Raw genomic sequence first — 18447 nt, forward strand, 5'->3', positions numbered from 1 at the left:
GTTTGAGACTTTTTGCGATCGAGTGATGTTCTTTGAGTTTCCATGGCCTTCGAGGAATGCCACGACAAGCAATCCATCTCTTTGTGGTGGCGAGCCATTATTCCCTTGATTTTTCTCACTTGGATGTTGTCTCATTTCACCGGCCGGCCGTCCCGTTTACATCACATCCATGCACGCACGGAGAGAGAGAGAGAGAGAGAGAGAGATTTGTGGAGTGCCGTCCAAGTTATCTTCGTGAGATAGATGGAGATCATTATGGACCCCATTTGATATTGGGAGTCCATGGTGAGCTTAGTTACACATTAGAAAATTCTAATTGATCTAAACCATGTGATTAGTTTCTAGAGTTTCTTTTAGTGCTGTAATGTTATTGCATCATTCTTTCACTGGTAAATCATCTGCAGATTTTTATCAAAAAATGTTAAAAATTTTATTTAGTTAATTAGTAAGTTATTTTTTGAGGAAAAAAGAAAGGAGAGCCATATAGTTGGTAATTAAAAATTTAATTTCTTCAAACTTGAACGGGACAAGCTAATGCGACTAATGGGCTAAGCACAAACCAAGTTTGACAGCATATATTCAAGTTTAGTTTATGATCCCAACCGAGCTGAATTTTTATAAACTCTTCCAACTGTAAGTGGCGAAAAACAACTGATTAATGAGTTGAGCTTTAAATAAAAATGCTCAAGGATAAACATTCTCAAGTGACTCTTGTTTTATAAGCTGGTCTTAATTTGCGTAAGAATAACTCAATTTGCTTTAGGTCCTATTTAAACCCAAAACATTTTTCTGGAGGTGAGGTGCGAGTGTTGTGGCAATTGCCTAATTTTGGAACATCAATCTTAACATTATAATATTTTCTATGTTAGAATGACAATTACTAATCTTATTTATGGCATGTAATGGCTCTCGTTAATATATATATATATATATATATACCTTCGAGCCTCTAACACTTTATCTGGTAATTAAGCAAGCTATTATCACATAAATGTCTTAATAAAACTCATGTTGCAAAAATCGCCCACATAAAGAACATGAGGTACCAGCCATTGCATATCATTTAGCCATTATTCGCATTACCAAACCTGGAAAGCTAGATTGCCAAGCTAGCTTGGCGCCCCAATCCCTTCCTAGTTTGAGTTATCTTATATCTTGTTATATATCTAGAGAAAAGCTTAATCACTCCATAGAGCGATTCATAAAAGATATGTTCTTAATAAATTTTGTTAATACCGACAACGTTATGAAACCAATCGGTCAGGACGGAGTTTCCCTCTGGGACACAAATGGGAACAGCGTTAATTGGTAAATCCCGCGATGGTGGATGCAGCCAGCAGGCCAATTATAACTTTTGTCTATGAACCGGACTCATGACCCTGCATTGTCACATGCCCTGCCGAGGATGCATCCAACAAGCATGTATGCATCAACAGTGTCACGCCCCCGAGCCCGGAACGCGACAGATGCCGCACGCCCGCATGGCAGGCCGCACAGGCGTGGAAGGCAGTTAATCATATCAAAGTGATTACAAATGCTTAAAATTGACATAAATATTTAAGTTATTCGAAAGCAGACTTACAAAATTTCAAAATAATATTTGCTAACATCATTCAAATGTCCAAGCTAATTTAAAATGCTAATAACTAAAAGAATAATCGAAAAATCTAGCGCACTTTCCAATCCTATGCGATCAAGTCTCTGGATCTGAAAAAAATAGAAAAAATAAAATAATGAGCGATACTAGCCTAGTAAGTAACAAAATACTCCAGAGTGGGGTTAGAGTATATCAGATCATAATACAAAATAATGACTGGGTAATAAATCACAAATAACATCATTTTTCTCTTTCCAAAACTTATTATCATTTTTACAAAAAAACTATGATACCAGAATCTCAACATAATAGGCTACGACCACGTAACCTAGTGGCATGAATTGCACAAAGTGCCAAAAACTACTATTGTTAGTCACCGGTGGCAACGGTATCCAAAAACTACTATTCTAATCACCGGTAGCACGGTGTCGAAACCGATTCCTCACAGATTACAAGTCGACAGGTCCAATGTATAATCCCCATTGACGGGGCCAGAACAAAATAGAACAAGTCATAGCCATGCTGAGAATGCATATATACAAAAATAGATTTCATAAATTGTCCAATCATATTTTATGGATTTCAAAGCATTTAACATAATTTTCAAATAAAATTTAACATGCCTGACTCATTTTACTGAATACAAAATATATGTCAAAATTTAATCAATTTATCAAATAATTTGAAAATCACACTTGAAGTATTAAGTTACTTACCTCTTCTCGCTTAACTCCTACTTCAGGTAGGCGGATCAGGTTCACCTGTTTACATTTAATTAATTTTTTTGTTAATTTCAGAGCTAAGTAAAACCAAAATTAATATTATTGGACACGACCCAACAGGGCCCAGAGTTGGCCCATAATGGGCATGGCCCGATAGGGCCCACATCGGACACGACCCAATGGGCCTACATAGATCCGGCCCAATAGGGCCCCCAAAGTTGGCTTCTAGATGAATTATTTATGCAATAAAATTTATTGCAGAGACTAATACTTAATTACATGGTACTGTTCTATAATAAAGCTTGAGTGAAGGGACTAAATAATATATTTGAGGACCTTTATGTAATACAACTTTTTTAGAGGGATCAAACCTAGATTGCAGAAAGAAATAATATACTGTCAAGGGCTTAACCGCAAAAACCCCATTTTATTGGCCAAATGAATTTGGGTTTCAAGTTTCGGGTTCCAAGTTTCGAGTTTCAGGTTTCAGGTTTCGGGTTTCAGATCTGAATTGGGCGTCGGGTTTCGGGTTTCTGAACTGAATTTCGGGTTTCTGGTTTAAATTGGGCCCAAGTTAGGCCCACAAAGGGTATGGCCCAAATAGGACCAACAAGGCTGAATTGGGCTAAAGTTGGGCCCACAATGGGTACAGCCCATCGGGCCCAACACAACTGAATTGGGCCCAAGTTGGGCCCACAGTGAACAAGGCCCAATCTTGGCCCAGTTCGGCCCACGATGGGGCCTTCTTCTTCCCCAAAACCCCACGGACAGGAGAAGGGACAGGGGAGGAAGAGAGCCGGCGGGGTGGTCGGCCTGGGTGGCGGAGGCCATCCCCCGGTGGACGGCCAGCTGGTCGCAGTGGCGTCCGGCGGCTGCTGCGGTGGCCGGCGTCAAGAAAAAGACCGAAGTGGTCTTGAATTGGGGCCAAAACAAAAGGAAGAATCAAAGCTATTTGGCACTAGAATAAATAGCAAGAAGAAGAGGCTTACCAGCGGTCGACGGAGGCTCTAAGAAGATACTATAAGGAATTAATTATTCTAGACGTCGGCATAAAGCAAAATTATATGATGGCACTCAAATATATAACAATTGATTGGCATAATATTTTTTTTCACAATTGTTTTAACATAAAAACAATTCATGAATATATTTTCAAGAAATTATTGTAATACATGATAATATTAATGGGATGCCATCGATTGATCAGCGAGGAGTTCCTTTTTGGACCCAAGAGGGAGCAGATGGTAATTGGCAAATCCCTGGATAGTGGATGCAATGCAAGGGGGGGTAGTTCTATATACACCCCCCCTATTGCTCAGGACACCCCCCAAAAACCAAAAATAAAATACCCAAACTAACCTTTAGTGTAATTACCATATTGCCCTTGAGATTTTCTCATACACCCCCCCTTCCTCCTCCTCCGTTTCGTTTTGAAAAGAAAAAAAAAACCCCCCCTCAAACCCCCCTTAAACCCCTCGATCCATTTACATCGTTTAGGCGATCTTTGAAGGAGATTTAAGCCCCATTCGAAGCATGGACAAGCAACTAGTGATTTGGGACGAAGAATCGGCCGCAAAGGTACGTGTTCCACCTTGTTTCGAAATTTTTTTTTTTCACGGTTCGTGCTTCGTTCGGCACTGGATCGCCGAACAAAAGGCTTCTGTTCGGCTGAACAGTGCCGAACAGAAGCCTTCTGTTCGGCAACCCTCAACCGAACAGAAGCCTTCTGTTCGGCTGCACAGTGCCGAACAGAAGGGTTCTGTCCGGCTCTGTGCAGCCGAACAGAAGCCTTCTGTTCGGCACTGTGCAGCCGAACAGAAGGCTTCTGGTGCCAAATCGCGTGCCGTGCTGAATTTTGTGCCGAACAGATCCTCTGATTCATTAATTCTTGGTGATAAATTATTTTATATGTAGGGCTATGCTACAACCGAATCGAGTATAATTGGATCAGAATTTGTACTGGATTACACAAGCGAATTTACAACTTACGAGGTATTATAATGTATTGTGCAATTTTGTATTAGTTTAGCGAGCTATTTTTACAACTGTGTACTTACATAAATTGTTTAATGTATAGATCTTCAAGAGTAGAGAGGACTTGTGTAATTGGTGTCGTGAAGCTGGGAGGCGAAATGGTTTTGTTGTTGTAATCAAATCATCTGATGCAGGTACCATTTCTAAGAAACCCAGAATTACGTTAAGTTGTGAGAGGGGTGGGACGTACCGAACCAAAAAAGAAAAGCGAATAAAGACTGCCTGTGGGACAAAGAAGTGTGGATGCCCTTTTGCATTAAGAGGAAAGAAATTGGATACTGCGGATGATTGGATATTACTGGTCGTATGTGGAGTGCACAATCATCCCGCTGCAGAGAATCTGGAGGGGCACTCATATGCAGGGAGATTATCTAAGCAGGAGACGGAATTGTTAGTGGATATGTCGAAGAGTTTGGTTCGTCCAAAGGACATATTATCCACATTGAAGGAAAGAGATGCCCTCAATGTTACGACTATCAAGACTATCTACAATGTACGTCAACGGTTTAAGGTTGCAGAGAAAGCCGGGAGGTCTGAAATGCAACATCTATTAGGTAAATTATCAGAGGCTAAATATATTGAGTGGCATAGGAATTGTACTAATACGTGTTGGGAATTGTGTCCCAAAGCCAATTTTTAATTGTAAGAAATTGGATTATGTATATATTTTATTAAAATGAATAAAAATTTATTCTGGCAATTTTCTATTCATCACAAGTGTTACATCTTCAAATTGAACTCCTGTGTATTGTGATGAAGTCCTTAGGACTAATTTAGTGGATAAAAGAGGTTTTATCATTTAGTCCTTAAACCAGTTCGCGACCAAATGATGAGCTGTCAATTGGACAATAGCTATGTCAAGTATAGGTCGTTGTGTGTCATTTAGTTGGTTGTCCTCTTAAACCAAGAAGTGTGGAGACACTGTATGGCATACAGGTGAGATGTAGGAGTACATCATCACTGAACAGTGACTCACCTGCGTAGCACTCTACTGTCGGGAGTTAGCTCGCAAAGCGTATGGGCATAAGTACCCCTTAGACCTGAGACTGTCACGGTGACTTGCAAGCAACTCACTGTACTTAGGCACTGGATGATCTGAATTTCTAATTCAGGGATCGGAAGGATGCTGGGTGCAGTCAAGTACTCGCGAAGTCTGTGTACGAGTCAAGATGGGATTGACCGCTCCAGATTATAGGAGTTGATGTCTCGCTGTATTTCAATTCAGTAAAACCTTGGCCAGGGTAAACCAAGTGATGGTCACTTGATTTGATTAATTGAAATACACTATGGATGACCGGACCCAGAGTTCGACAGTTCACTCTGAGGTCATCTTGAGCATCGATGGTCATAGGGATGAATTATGCAACAACCATACGTCTAGGTTCTTGAATGTTGCTTTGCATATTCGACCTATCCGGACGTCGGGTATCATTGCTAGATGGTCACCTCGATTAGTGCATGGAGTAGTCCATGTACTACCGGCTTAGTGTTCGAACCTATCGGAGTCACGCACATTAGTCAAACTAAGTAAGAAGGTCTTGACCCAATTTAATTAAGAATTAAATTGTGGGTCATTTGGAATTTGGTTCTGTCTATGTTCAGCTAGCACTGAACATGAGGTACATGCTAAATTTCATGGATGAACAACTAATTAAGTCTGTATTTCGGGTCAATCAAGTTTCAATTAATGTAATGGAACTTGATCAGGACTCAATTGTTGAGATTGGATTTGATTGGGTCTAAATTAGTGTAATTGGGCTCGATCATGATTTAAGTGGGATTTAATTTCGTATTTGTTCTGATCTAAGTCGGACTTGGATCGAGCCGAAACTGGACCCAATTGAATTCCCCATGAGTCGGACTCATGTGGAATTTTTTCCGAGTCAAAAATCATTTAAATCGGCTGTCAATTTGGATTAGAACCAAATAGGCTTGCTTTATTACAAAATGGGCTAACCCATTTCCTATTTGGCTAAAACCATTTCAATGGTTAACGGCTGACTTGGTTTTTAAATCCCATTTAAATACCTCCTGTGGACCCATGGACCCTTAAGCTCATGGACCCTTAAGAGATGCTTGTGAGCCGCGATGGAAAGGAAGCCTGGGAGCAAAAACAGAGTCTTCTCCGTCCTTGGTTCAACGCCACGACGTGCCACCATCCGGACTCCGTTCGGCTTGCCGTCTGGACCGGAATGTTCGGTTTTGAACCGGCTACATTCCGGTTCATTTAGATCTTTGAAATCTGGCACGTTTTCATCGATTCATTAGTTTTTTCCCACCGTTTGTTTTGAAACAAGCGTTATGAAATTCATCCATAAATGAATTCTTTAATGCTTGGTCAATAGCGCCTCTTAACTCCTCTTAGCGTTGGCCTATTTGAGGCCACCGTATCATCTTGAAGATGAGAGGATGAGAATTTTCTTGAGAAGAAAATAGTCAGACAGAAGGAGTTTTTGATTCTGTGGAGAAGAAGAAGAAGAGAGAGGAAGGAGTCCTTTCTCTCTGGTGGTTTGGAGCTCGGCCCAGATCCGATGTCCTCTCCTCCCTTCTATTCCCTCTGTGATCAGGATCAAGAGACGGGCGTCTGTGGCTTAGGCGTGCTGTGAAGAAACGGGAGAAAAGAAACCGAAGAAAGAAAGAAAGAGAAGAAAGAAAGAAAGAGAAAAGGGAATGTCCTTTTTCTGGATTTCTTTTCTTCCAAGGGTCCCTTTTGCAAAAGATTGTTTTGCACGAGTAAAGACATCATCCAACCTTCTTGCGAAGCTTGACGTGCGTGCGAAGTAGAGGGCTTGCAGATCGAGGCCTTGCAGAGCTACCTTTAGGGATCCAGATCCAGATCCAGATTCAAATTACCTCGACCAACTTCCGCTACGGGCTTGAGGTAATTTTATATAAAATTTAAATTTAATATTTATAATTGTTATAAATAAAATAAAAAAAATTTTAAAACTGATTTTTCATGCCTGGCGTTCGATTTTATCGGACAACTCGGAAAATTTTTCCTTCAACTGGTATCAGAGCCAGGTTGGCCGATGGAATTGGCCTATAATATCTAGAATTATGCATGATTTAATTTTTAAATTTAGATTAGATCTAGATTTATTGATAAAATATCAATCTTGTGCTGAATTATAAGGTTGTCCTGCTATAAGGTTAACCCCTTATAGTGAAAAGGTTGTCCTAGCGCAAAATTAAGATTAATTTGTATCATAAAATAAATAGTTTATTTTTGTGATATTATGCATAATTGATGTTTATGAAATTTCAGTTTTAAATTTATTATGACCACAAAATTTAAATATAAATTGTTTATATTTGGAATAAATTGACACCTTGAATCCATGATCATAATGCATTTAATAAAGAATTAAATGTTGAATTTAAAATTTAAAATTTGAATTTCAAATAAAGATTTAAAATTCAAAATTTGAAATTCGAATTAAAATTTAAATTTGAACATGGGATTTGGGGATGGGTTAGCACAATCAGATTAGTTGACTAGGTTAGACCTAATCATGAAATCAAATTGAAATGGACTAACTTAAGAAACATGATTTAATCTAATCAATAGTTGAACTAGACTAAATCAAGGTTTATAAAATGATCAAACTCAATAGTTGTAGTTTATCATATCCAAACATTTCAATTGGATCTGATTGTGGCTTAGTGGTCGAGCCCGAGTTCCCAAGGATAACCTAAATCAACTTGATAAACCAATTGGTGTCTAAGGTAAGTCGGCATTTGATCATGGTTTTTAATTGGGGCTACCTCTTACCTGGCCAACATAGTTGGTGTCTAGGAAAGAGGTTAATGGCGTAACCCTCCCATGATCTCTCTTACCTGGCCAATTTGGTCGATCAAGTTTTGATTAAGGTACCTTGATACTTGGCACTCACCCATGCCATTAAGAAAAATCAGTGTGACTGATTTAGGTGTCTAATAGACCAATAAGAGCTAGTCCTCTATATGATTTGGTGAAGTCAGTGGGAGGATTTAGAATTATCGGTCAGTGTTACATATCATTTAAAATTCTCTAAATTATTAGGTCCTTAAAATGATAAAGTTATATAGATAACTAGATCATAGCCTCCCATTAAGGTGAATGATAATAGGTCCAATATTACAGTTGAACATGCAGGACGCTTCCGTCTGGTGTTCCTCTAAATACTGGAATTATCCTTCATTATATGATAGCTTTTTGAGCTATCTAATTGTGATTAGGTTGGCCGAGCCTTCCTCGGGCCTGATCATACATTAGATAGTATCATCGAGTTAGTTCATTAATGGTTGGACCTAACCAGGATTTTCAGTGGAGGCCTCCGCCTACTGATTACCACTTGGGGCAAAATTGATTGCTAGAAATTGTTTAGAGAAATAATTGGTAATGTACCTACCCTTAGATGCACATGGGTTGGCCGAGCCTTCCTCGGGCCCGTATGCAGTCTATGCGGATTCTAGTACCCACTAGGGAATTAAAGTAATTCCTCGAATTAAAGGTAGAGGCTATTAATTCGATTAAAATAGTGGGAGAAAACTTTAGACTAAAGTCCAAGTCTTTAGGATTAAATAAATCATATACTGATTAGTTGGGTTTTTCCTTTATTTTTCAGATATGGCTAACTCATTGTCCCTCCGAACACTATTAGACAATGATAAGCTTAATGGACCTAACTTCGATAGCTGGTATCGAAAGATGAAAATAGTATTAGAGCATGAGCGGATCCTGTATGCGATATCGGATCCTGCACCTGAGGAACCTGCAGCCAATGCACCACGTGCAATCAGAGACGCTTATCAGAAGTGGCTCAACGATCGCACTACAGTGCGTTGCATCATGAGGGCCTCGATGAATGATGAGTTTAGTAGTAAATTCGAGGAAGCGCAGCCAGTGGAAATCCTTCAAATGTTGAAGGAGTCTTTCGGCACACCTGATGATGTTGAACGACATAAAACCTCCTGCGCTATATTCAATGCTCGCATGAGGGAAGGAGCATCGGTCACCGATCATGTATTGTACATGGTCGAACAAATCGATCGCCTAAGTAAACTTGGCTTTCCTTTGCACGAGCAATTGGGCAAGGACGCCATTTTAAACTCACTTCCCAAGTCCTACCTGACCTTCCTTAGTCATTATAGAATGACTAAACCTGAAGTATCCTATCATGGTTTGCTAGGTTTACTGCAGACCTATGAGAAGGATCACCAATCCAAAAAGGAGTCGGTGAATGTGGTAGGTGGGACTTCTGCAGGACTTTCTTTCTTTAAGAAAGGAAAGAAGAAGAAGGTGCAGAAAGCTCGTGCTGGGGTCTCTAAGCCCAGCCAGACTAAGAAGCATAAAGCCGATAAGAGCAAGGCAGAGTGCTTCTTCTGTAAGAAGATGGGTCATTGGAAGCGGAACTGTCCGGCTTACATAGCGTCCCTTGATCCAAACAGGCCTAAGAAGAAAAAGCAGCAAACAGTTGCTGCACAAGGTAATTATATGATAACACCTTGTAATTTTTCAATTTATGATTCTACCACTTGGGTATTGGATACCGGAAGTCCAATTAATATTTGCAATTCGTTGCAGGGACTTCAAGTTAGTAGAAGATTCAAGAATGACGAGAGATTCCTGAACGTTGGAGATGGAAGATCAGTTCCAGTCCTAGCTTTAGGAGTCATTCAGCTTGTTTTTGAATCTAGAGTAGTCATATTAGATGATTGTCATTATTGTCCAACATTTTTAATGAATATCATCTCTGTAGGCCTTTTGGCCAAAAATGGTTATTGTTTATCAATAAAAGAAAATTTTTGTGATATCATTTTGAATGGTATTAAAATTTTTCGTGGACAATTGAAATATGGCATTTATACTCTATCACTGCCTGTGAATGTAATGTACACCTCTAATAAACGCCCTAAGTTAGATAATGTCAATGAAGCCTATTTGTGGCATTGCCGGTTAGGTCACATAAATAAAAACAGGATAAACAGGTTAGCCCAACAGGGCATTTTAGAAATCAATGATTGTGAATCATTGCTAACTTGTGAATCCTGTCTTCTGGGTAAGATGACCAAGTCACCTTTTTCTGGAAAGGGTGAACGAGCCAGCGATGTTCTTGGCCTCATACATACTGATGTATGTGGACCTATGAACGTAAGTGCCAAAGGTGGTTATGCCTACTTCATAACCTTCACAGATGACCTATCCAGGTATGGGTATGTCTATCTGATGAAGCACAAGTCGGAATCATTTGAAATGTTCAAACAATTTCGTAATGAAGTAGAAAAACAGACTGGAAAGAGTATTAAGATCCTTCGGTCAGACCGAGGAGGAGAATACCTTTCTGGTGATTTCTTGACTTATCTAGAGGAGAATGGGATTCTCTCACAATGGACCCCTCCAGGAACACCTCAGCACAATGGTGTATCCGAAAGGAGGAGTCGAACTCTGTTAGACATGGTTCGATCCATGATGGGGTTTACTAGTCTGCCTGTATCTTTTTGGGGTTATGCTTTAGAGTCTGCGTGTATAATACTAAATAAGGTTCCAAGTAAGTCTGTTGAGAAGACTCCATATGAGATATGGACTGGGCGTAAGCCGACACTTTCATACCTTAGGGTTTGGGGATGTCCGGCTTATGTTAAACGTTCTCAAACTGACAAACTTGGTCCTAGGTCCGATAAGTGTTATTTTGTAGGGTACCCCAAGGAAACTAGGGGTTATTACTTCTACCTTCCTAATGAACAAAAGGTGTTCGTAGGACTTAAGGCAACCTTTTTGGAAAAAGAATTCCTTAGTGAAGGAATTGTTGCCTCTAAGGTTGAACTTAATGAAGCTCAGCAGATGGAAGATTTAACACAAACTACTAAACCCACAGAACCGGATTCGATTAGATCAAACCCGGAGCCCAATGTAGAAGCACCATTAAGGCGATCAGGTAGAGTACCGCGTCAAGTGGACAGATACTACGGTTTCTTGGTCCAAGATGCAGATCCTATTGAGCTTGATGAGAACAATGAGGATCCGATTACCTATATGGATGCTATGCAAAGGTCCGACTCTGAGTTATGGCTTAACGCCATGAGATCCGAAATGGAATCTATGGAAATCAATAGTGTATGGACACTAGTTGATCCACCCGAAGGGATAAAACCCATAGGGTGCAAATGGATCTTCAAAAGAAAGAGAGGCGCAGACGGAAAGGTGGAAACCTATAAAGCCCGTCTGGTTGCCAAGGGGTATCGTCAACGTTATGGTATCGATTATGACGAGACTTTTTCCCCTGTGGCAATGCTAAAATCTATTCGGATCATGCTAGCTATAGCAGCATATATGGATTATGAAATCTGGCAAATGGATGTGAAAACAGCTTTTCTAAATGGAGAGCTGGAAGAAGAGGTGTATATGATACAACCTGAGGGTTTCACATCCATAGACGAGTCCAAAGTATGCAAGCTACAAAAGTCCATTTATGGACTTAAGCAAGCTTCTCGAAGTTGGAACATACGTTTCGATAAAACTATCAAAACATATGGCTTCGTTAAGAACGAAGAAGAACCTTGTGTCTACAAGTGGGTTAACGGTTCAGTGATCACATTTCTTGTGTTGTATGTGGATGACATTCTCTTAATTGGGAATGACATTCCTGCATTACAAAATATGAAACTTTGGCTGTCATCACAATTCTCCATGAAGGATTTGGGAGAAGCATCCTACATCTTAGGGATGAAGATCTATAGAGATAGATCTAAGAAGTTGCTTGGATTGTCCCAATCCACGTACATCGACACTATGTTGAAGCGGTTCAACATGGAGAATTCCAAGAAGGGCTATCTTCTGATAGGCCAAGGAATTTCTCTCTCTAAGAAAGATTGTCCGACAACTTCCGAAGAGAGAGAGCGTATGAGTAGAATCCCATATGCTTCTGCAATAGGTTCTATCATGTACGCCATGACATGTACAAGACCGGATGTTGCTTACTCACTAGCAGTAGCGAGTAGGTATCAGTCTGATCCGGGTGAGAACCATTGGAAGGTGGTGAAAACCATCCTTAAGTATTTAAGAAATACTAAGGACCAATGGTTAATCTATGGAGAATCTGACTTAAAACTTGTGGGGTTTACAGACTCTAGTTTTCAGTCAGACCATGATGACAGTAAGAGTATGTCAGGATTTGTGTTTACCCTGAATGGAGGAGCAGTCTGCTGGAAAAGTTCCAAGCAGCATTCAGTAGCCGATTCCGTATGCGAAGCAGAGTATGTTGCTGCATCAGATGCGGCAAAGGAAGCTGTTTGGATCAAGAAGTTTGTAAATCAACTTGGTGTTGCTCTCTCAATCAATGGTCCAGTTCTTTTGTATTGTGACAATACTGGAGCCATTGCACAAGCAAAGGAGCCAAAGTCTCACCATAGAACCAAGCACATTCTGCGTCGCTACCACCTTGTACGAGAGATTGTGGAACGAGGTGACGTCAATCTTCAGAAGATCGATGGAAAGGAGAACCTAGCTGACCCATTCACTAAAGCCCTTTCTGTAAAGGAGTTCGATTATCACAAATCGAAGATGGGTATAAGATACTGTACAAATTGGCTTTAGTCCAAGTGGGAGTTGTTGGGAATTGTGTCCCAAAGCCAATTTTTAATTGTAAGAAATTGGATTATGTATATATTTTATTAAAATGAATAAAAATTTATTCTGGCAATTTTCTATTCATCACAAGTGTTACATCTTCAAATTGAACTCCTGTGTATTGTGATGAAGTCCTTAGGACTAATTTAGTGGATAAAAGAGGTTTTATCATTTAGTCCTTAAACCAGTTCGCGACCAAATGATGAGCTGTCAATTGGACAATAGCTATGTCAAGTATAGGTCGTTGTGTGTCATTTAGTTGGTTGTCCTCTTAAACCAAGAAGTGTGGAGACACTGTATGGCATACAGGTGAGATGTAGGAGTACATCATCACTGAACAGTGACTCACCTGCGTAGCACTCTACTGTCGGGAGTTAGCTCGCAAAGCGTATGGGCATAAGTACCCCTTAGACCTGAGACTGTCACGGTGACTTGCAAGCAACTCACTGTACTTAGGCACTGGATGACCTGAATTTCTAATTCAGGGATCGGAAGGATGCTGGGTGCAGTCAAGTACTCGCGAAGTCTGTGTACGAGTCAAGATGGGATTGACCGCTCCAGATTATAGGAGTTGATGTCTCGCTGTATTTCAATTCAGTAAAACCTTGGCCAGGGTAAACCAAGTGATGGTCACTTGATTTGATTAATTGAAATACACTATGGATGACCGGACCCAGAGTTCGACAGTTCACTCTGAGGTCATCTTGAGCATCGATGGTCATAGGGATGAATTATGCAACAACCATACGTCTAGGTTCTTGAATGTTGCTTTGCATATTCGACCTATCCGGACGTCGGGTATCATTGCTAGATGGTCACCTCGATTAGTGCATGGAGTAGTCCATGTACTACCGGCTTAGTGTTCGAACCTATCGGAGTCACGCACATTAGTCAAACTAAGTAAGAAGGTCTTGACCCAATTTAATTAAGAATTAAATTGTGGGTCATTTGGAATTTGGTTCTGTCTATGTTCAGCTAGCACTGAACATGAGGTACATGCTAAATTTCATGGATGAACAACTAATTAAGTCTGTATTTCGGGTCAATCAAGTTTCAATTAATGTAATGGAACTTGATCAGGACTCAATTGTTGAGATTGGATTTGATTGGGTCTAAATTAGTGTAATTGGGCTCGATCATGATTTAAGTGGGATTTAATTTCGTATTTGTTCTGATCTAAGTCGGACTTGGATCGAGCCGAAACTGGACCCAATTGAATTCCCCATGAGTCGGACTCATGTGGAATTTTTTCCGAGTCAAAAATCATTTAAATCGGCTGTCAATTTGGATTAGAACCAAATAGGCTTGCTTTATTACAAAATGGGCTAACCCATTTCCTATTTGGCTAAAACCATTTCAATGGTTAACGGCTGACTTGGTTTTTAAATCCCATTTAAATACCTCCTGTGGACCCATGGACCCTTAAGCTCATGGACCCTTAAGAGATGCTTGTGAGCCGCGATGGAAAGGAAGCCTGGGAGCAAAAACAGAGTCTTCTCCGTCCTTGGTTCAACGCCACGACGTGCCACCATCCGGACTCCGTTCGGCTTGCCGTCTGGACCGGAATGTTCGGTTTTGAACCGGCTACATTCCGGTTCATTTAGATCTTTGAAATCTGGCACGTTTTCATCGATTCATTAGTTTTTTCCCACCGTTTGTTTTGAAACAAGCGTTATGAAATTCATCCATAAATGAATTCTTTAATGCTTGGTCAATAGCGCCTCTTAACTCCTCTTAGCGTTGGCCTATTTGAGGCCACCGTATCATCTTGAAGATGAGAGGATGAGAATTTTCTTGAGAAGAAAATAGTCAGACAGAAGGAGTTTTTGATTCTGTGGAGAAGAAGAAGAAGAGAGAGGAAGGAGTCCTTTCTCTCTGGTGGTTTGGAGCTCGGCCCAGATCCGATGTCCTCTCCTCCCTTCTATTCCCTCTGTGATCAGGATCAAGAGACGGGCGTCTGTGGCTTAGGCGTGCTGTGAAGAAACGGGAGAAAAGAAACCGAAGAAAGAAAGAAAGAGAAGAAAGAAAGAAAGAGAAAAGGGAATGTCCTTTTTCTGGATTTCTTTTCTTCCAAGGGTCCCTTTTGCAAAAGATTGTTTTGCACGAGTAAAGACATCATCCAACCTTCTTGCGAAGCTTGACGTGCGTGCGAAGTAGAGGGCTTGCAGATCGAGGCCTTGCAGAGCTACCTTTAGGGATCCAGATCCAGATCCAGATTCAAATTACCTCGACCAACTTCCGCTACGGGCTTGAGGTAATTTTATATAAAATTTAAATTTAATATTTATAATTGTTATAAATAAAATAAAAAAAATTTTAAAACTGATTTTTCATGCCTGGCGTTCGATTTTATCGGACAACTCGGGAAATTTTTCCTTCAATACGGATGTTGTGCATGACTTATTTTGGGCACACCCTGGCAGCATTGATTTGTTCCGTGCATTTCCCCGTGTGTTGATAATGGATTGCACGTACAAGACGAATAGGTATCGTCTTCCGCTCTTAGAGATTGTGGGGGTGACATCTACTGACATGACATTTTCAGTTGCTTTTGTATACTTAAATTCTGAGGGGGAAGAAAGCTATACTTGGGCATTAGAGAGATTGCGCAGTGTCATAGCTGATGATGTTTTGCCTGAGTTGATTGTTACAGATAGAGACTTGGCTTTGATGAATGCAATTCATAGAGTATTTCCTACTGCTAGACATTTATTATGTAGATGGCATATTAGTAGGAATGTTTTGGCCAAGTGCAAAAAATTTTTCGAATTGAAGGAGAAATGGGATAAATTTATTATGAGTTGGAATGTACTAGTGCTGTCCTCCACGGAAGACGAGTATAATGATCGCTGGAGTGCACTGCAGAGAGAGTTCGGTACCTATCCAGATGCACTACAGTATGTGTCAGATACTTGGCTGAGCAAATACAAGGAAAGATTTGTTGCGGCGTGGACGGATACATGCAGGCACTACGGAAATGTGACGACAAATAGGTATCACAAATAAAGACTCATTTAATTTTAATTTGCCTCAATTCTTATATCTAACTTTCATTTGTTTACTAGGGTCGAGAGTGCACATGCAAAGCTCAAAAAGCAGCTTGGATCAAGCCAAGGAAGTTTCGAGTCATCTTGGACTAGAATACATGGATTGATTGAGTTGCAGCACATATGACGACTGTTGTTTCCGTTGAGATTTCAGATGTAAACAGAAACATACTTAAGAGCTGGTGGGAGCAAACAAATCAAACAGGGGAACTAATAGACCTTTCTGATGTACAAGAACTTAACGGTGACAAGCTTGAGCAGATGATTAACACATTTGTTGGAAAAGAGGGCTCTGTGATGTTCTTGGTTAAGAGGTTAATCGGCTGCCCTCTCCTTGCAAGGCCAGGTCTTGCCACTGGCACCCTCTTAGGCTTTGCTGCCTTTTTTGGAGGGGAACTTTGTCCAGGGTCAGCTTTGATTGGAACAACATTTGGAGGTACCTCAGGGGGAGGTGGAGGCAGAACATCAGTCGTATCAGATTCAGGGTCAAACCCCCCACGGGACTCCATCTCCTCAGGGGGAGGTGGAGGCAAGACAGTAGAGTTAGATTGATTGTTTATATATGTACAATTTTTGAAACTCCATCATCAATATAAATCAAAAAATATCTGTCTTCGCATTGTTAGATTGATTGTTATGTGCACTGTTATATTTGTGTAAAATAGAACGGGCCAGGCTTTACAAAGATTACACGTAAATGTACCAAAAATATATATTTTTCATTAATATCAAAGGCTTTACAAAGATTACAAAGGCTCCATCATCAATCCCTATGACGCCATCGTCGACGCGTGTACTGCTGTACGTCCGAATGAGAGGGTCCTGGATCCGAATGAGAGGGTGCTGTACTCGGGCCAGGCTCATCACCCAGAAGTACCTGATGCATCTGAGAAATAGCATCATATAGGTGCCCGGCACCTAGTGACGTAGCCTCTGAGGGACCCATCCGTACAATGTCGGTACTGATACCGAGTGCAGCTGCATTACGCCGCCGGTGCATGTCAGCATCATCATGACCTCCCCTAGCTCCAGAATGAGTACTCGAGCGCAGATGAGGAGGCTGAACTGCAACGTGCGTGATACGGAGATACCACTCCATGTATCCCGGTACGCTGTCTGATGGCCGGGTAACTGGGTGGCTCCTGCTCGCCTGGCTCAGCACGTGGTCCTCCCACCGCTCCCAAAGCTGATCCATATAGGAGTAATGTATCCGGTACGAGCCTGCTGTGGAACCTCTGTTGGCTCGCGTAGGGGCTAGTGGCGCTCGAGGGATGGTCTGAATACGACCAAACTGTCTAAGAACCCTTTCTGGATGATAGGGTTCTACGATATCAAGGCACTTGATGGAGCCACTAAAAAATGCAACGGGTATATATGGGCGATCTCCCCGAAGCCGATGATGGGGATCCCAAATAACCTGTAAAACAAAAGGTCCATTTCAGTTTTATACTATATCGCATATTAAAAGTACTGACAAACACAAGCAAATGGTAATATGATACGTACCTCATCGATGCTCAAAAGGTCCAATGACTCACGTAGAACCACTAAATGGTCCATCGTGGTACGGGATGGAGTACCGGGCATCCAGCGGTGCACGCGGGGACTGGCATCAGTATACTCGAGCGACGGGTGAGGACTGAGTGCTGGAAAATGCTCATAAATCCATGCCTGCAGAAGCGTCATATAACCACTGATCTGTCTCACTGATGACCTCGACGCAATCCCCAACTGCCGATACAAATATGCTAAGGCAGCTGTACCCCAGGCATATGTGCTCACCCTATCCAGATCACGCAGTAAACACAGATACGCTATAGGTACCCTGGTCCCACTCTTATCAGCAAAGAGTGTGCAGCCTAACAAAAATAACAAATAGGCTCGTGCTGCACACTCTATCCTCTGCTGCCTGTCTCTATCAGATACAGAGTGAAACTGAGTCCTCAGCCACTCCATCCTCACAGACTGACCGCGCGATGACAGTACCTCCTGACGCGCGTCTCCAGCTGACACCCCCAACAACTCCACAAGTAGCTCCTCAGCATCCCGATCACTCATCCTCTCAGGAGAAACTGATACTGAGGAACCTGCGACAGGAATCCCTAAAATGGCGGATACATCATCCAACGTGATAGTGATCTCGCCAAATGGTATATGGAAGGTGTTCGTCTCGGGCTACCATCTCTCTACGAAGCCCGAAATCAGAATCTTATCGATGAATCGATAAGAGCACTGTACTAACTCTACGAGGCCCGACTGCCTCAATAGTGCTCTGAACCTGGTATTTGGTTGGTTTGAAGACCACCACTTCCATTCACCAACTTTGGCAGTATGGTTCATGCACTTTAGTGGAGCTCATTCCTGTAATATAAATGTATAATTACTACTACTTTATAAAACATCAATAAACAAAATATAATGCTATAACAAATAAAC

General features: G+C 41.1%; 1 protein-coding gene across 1 annotated transcript; it reads left to right on the plus strand.

Moving 5' to 3' along the window:
* The first annotated feature begins 3620 nt into the window (after nt 1–3620).
* Nucleotides 3621–6592, plus strand: LOC149768090 (uncharacterized). The gene is made up of 4 exons (XM_089929934.1): nt 3621–3897; nt 4234–4311; nt 4397–4907; nt 6585–6592. Exons 1-4 carry the CDS (start codon nt 3853–3855, stop codon nt 6590–6592), a joined length of 642 nt encoding a protein of 213 aa, XP_089786060.1. The 5' UTR covers nt 3621–3852.
* The last annotated feature ends 11855 nt before the right edge of the window (nt 6593–18447 follow it).

Source organism: Phoenix dactylifera, chromosome 3 (assembly GCF_051530095.1).
Source record: "Phoenix dactylifera cultivar Ajwa chromosome 3, Ajwa_hap1_PhDact_Kaust_v1.1, whole genome shotgun sequence".
Lineage (NCBI taxonomy): Eukaryota > Viridiplantae > Streptophyta > Magnoliopsida > Arecales > Arecaceae > Phoenix > Phoenix dactylifera.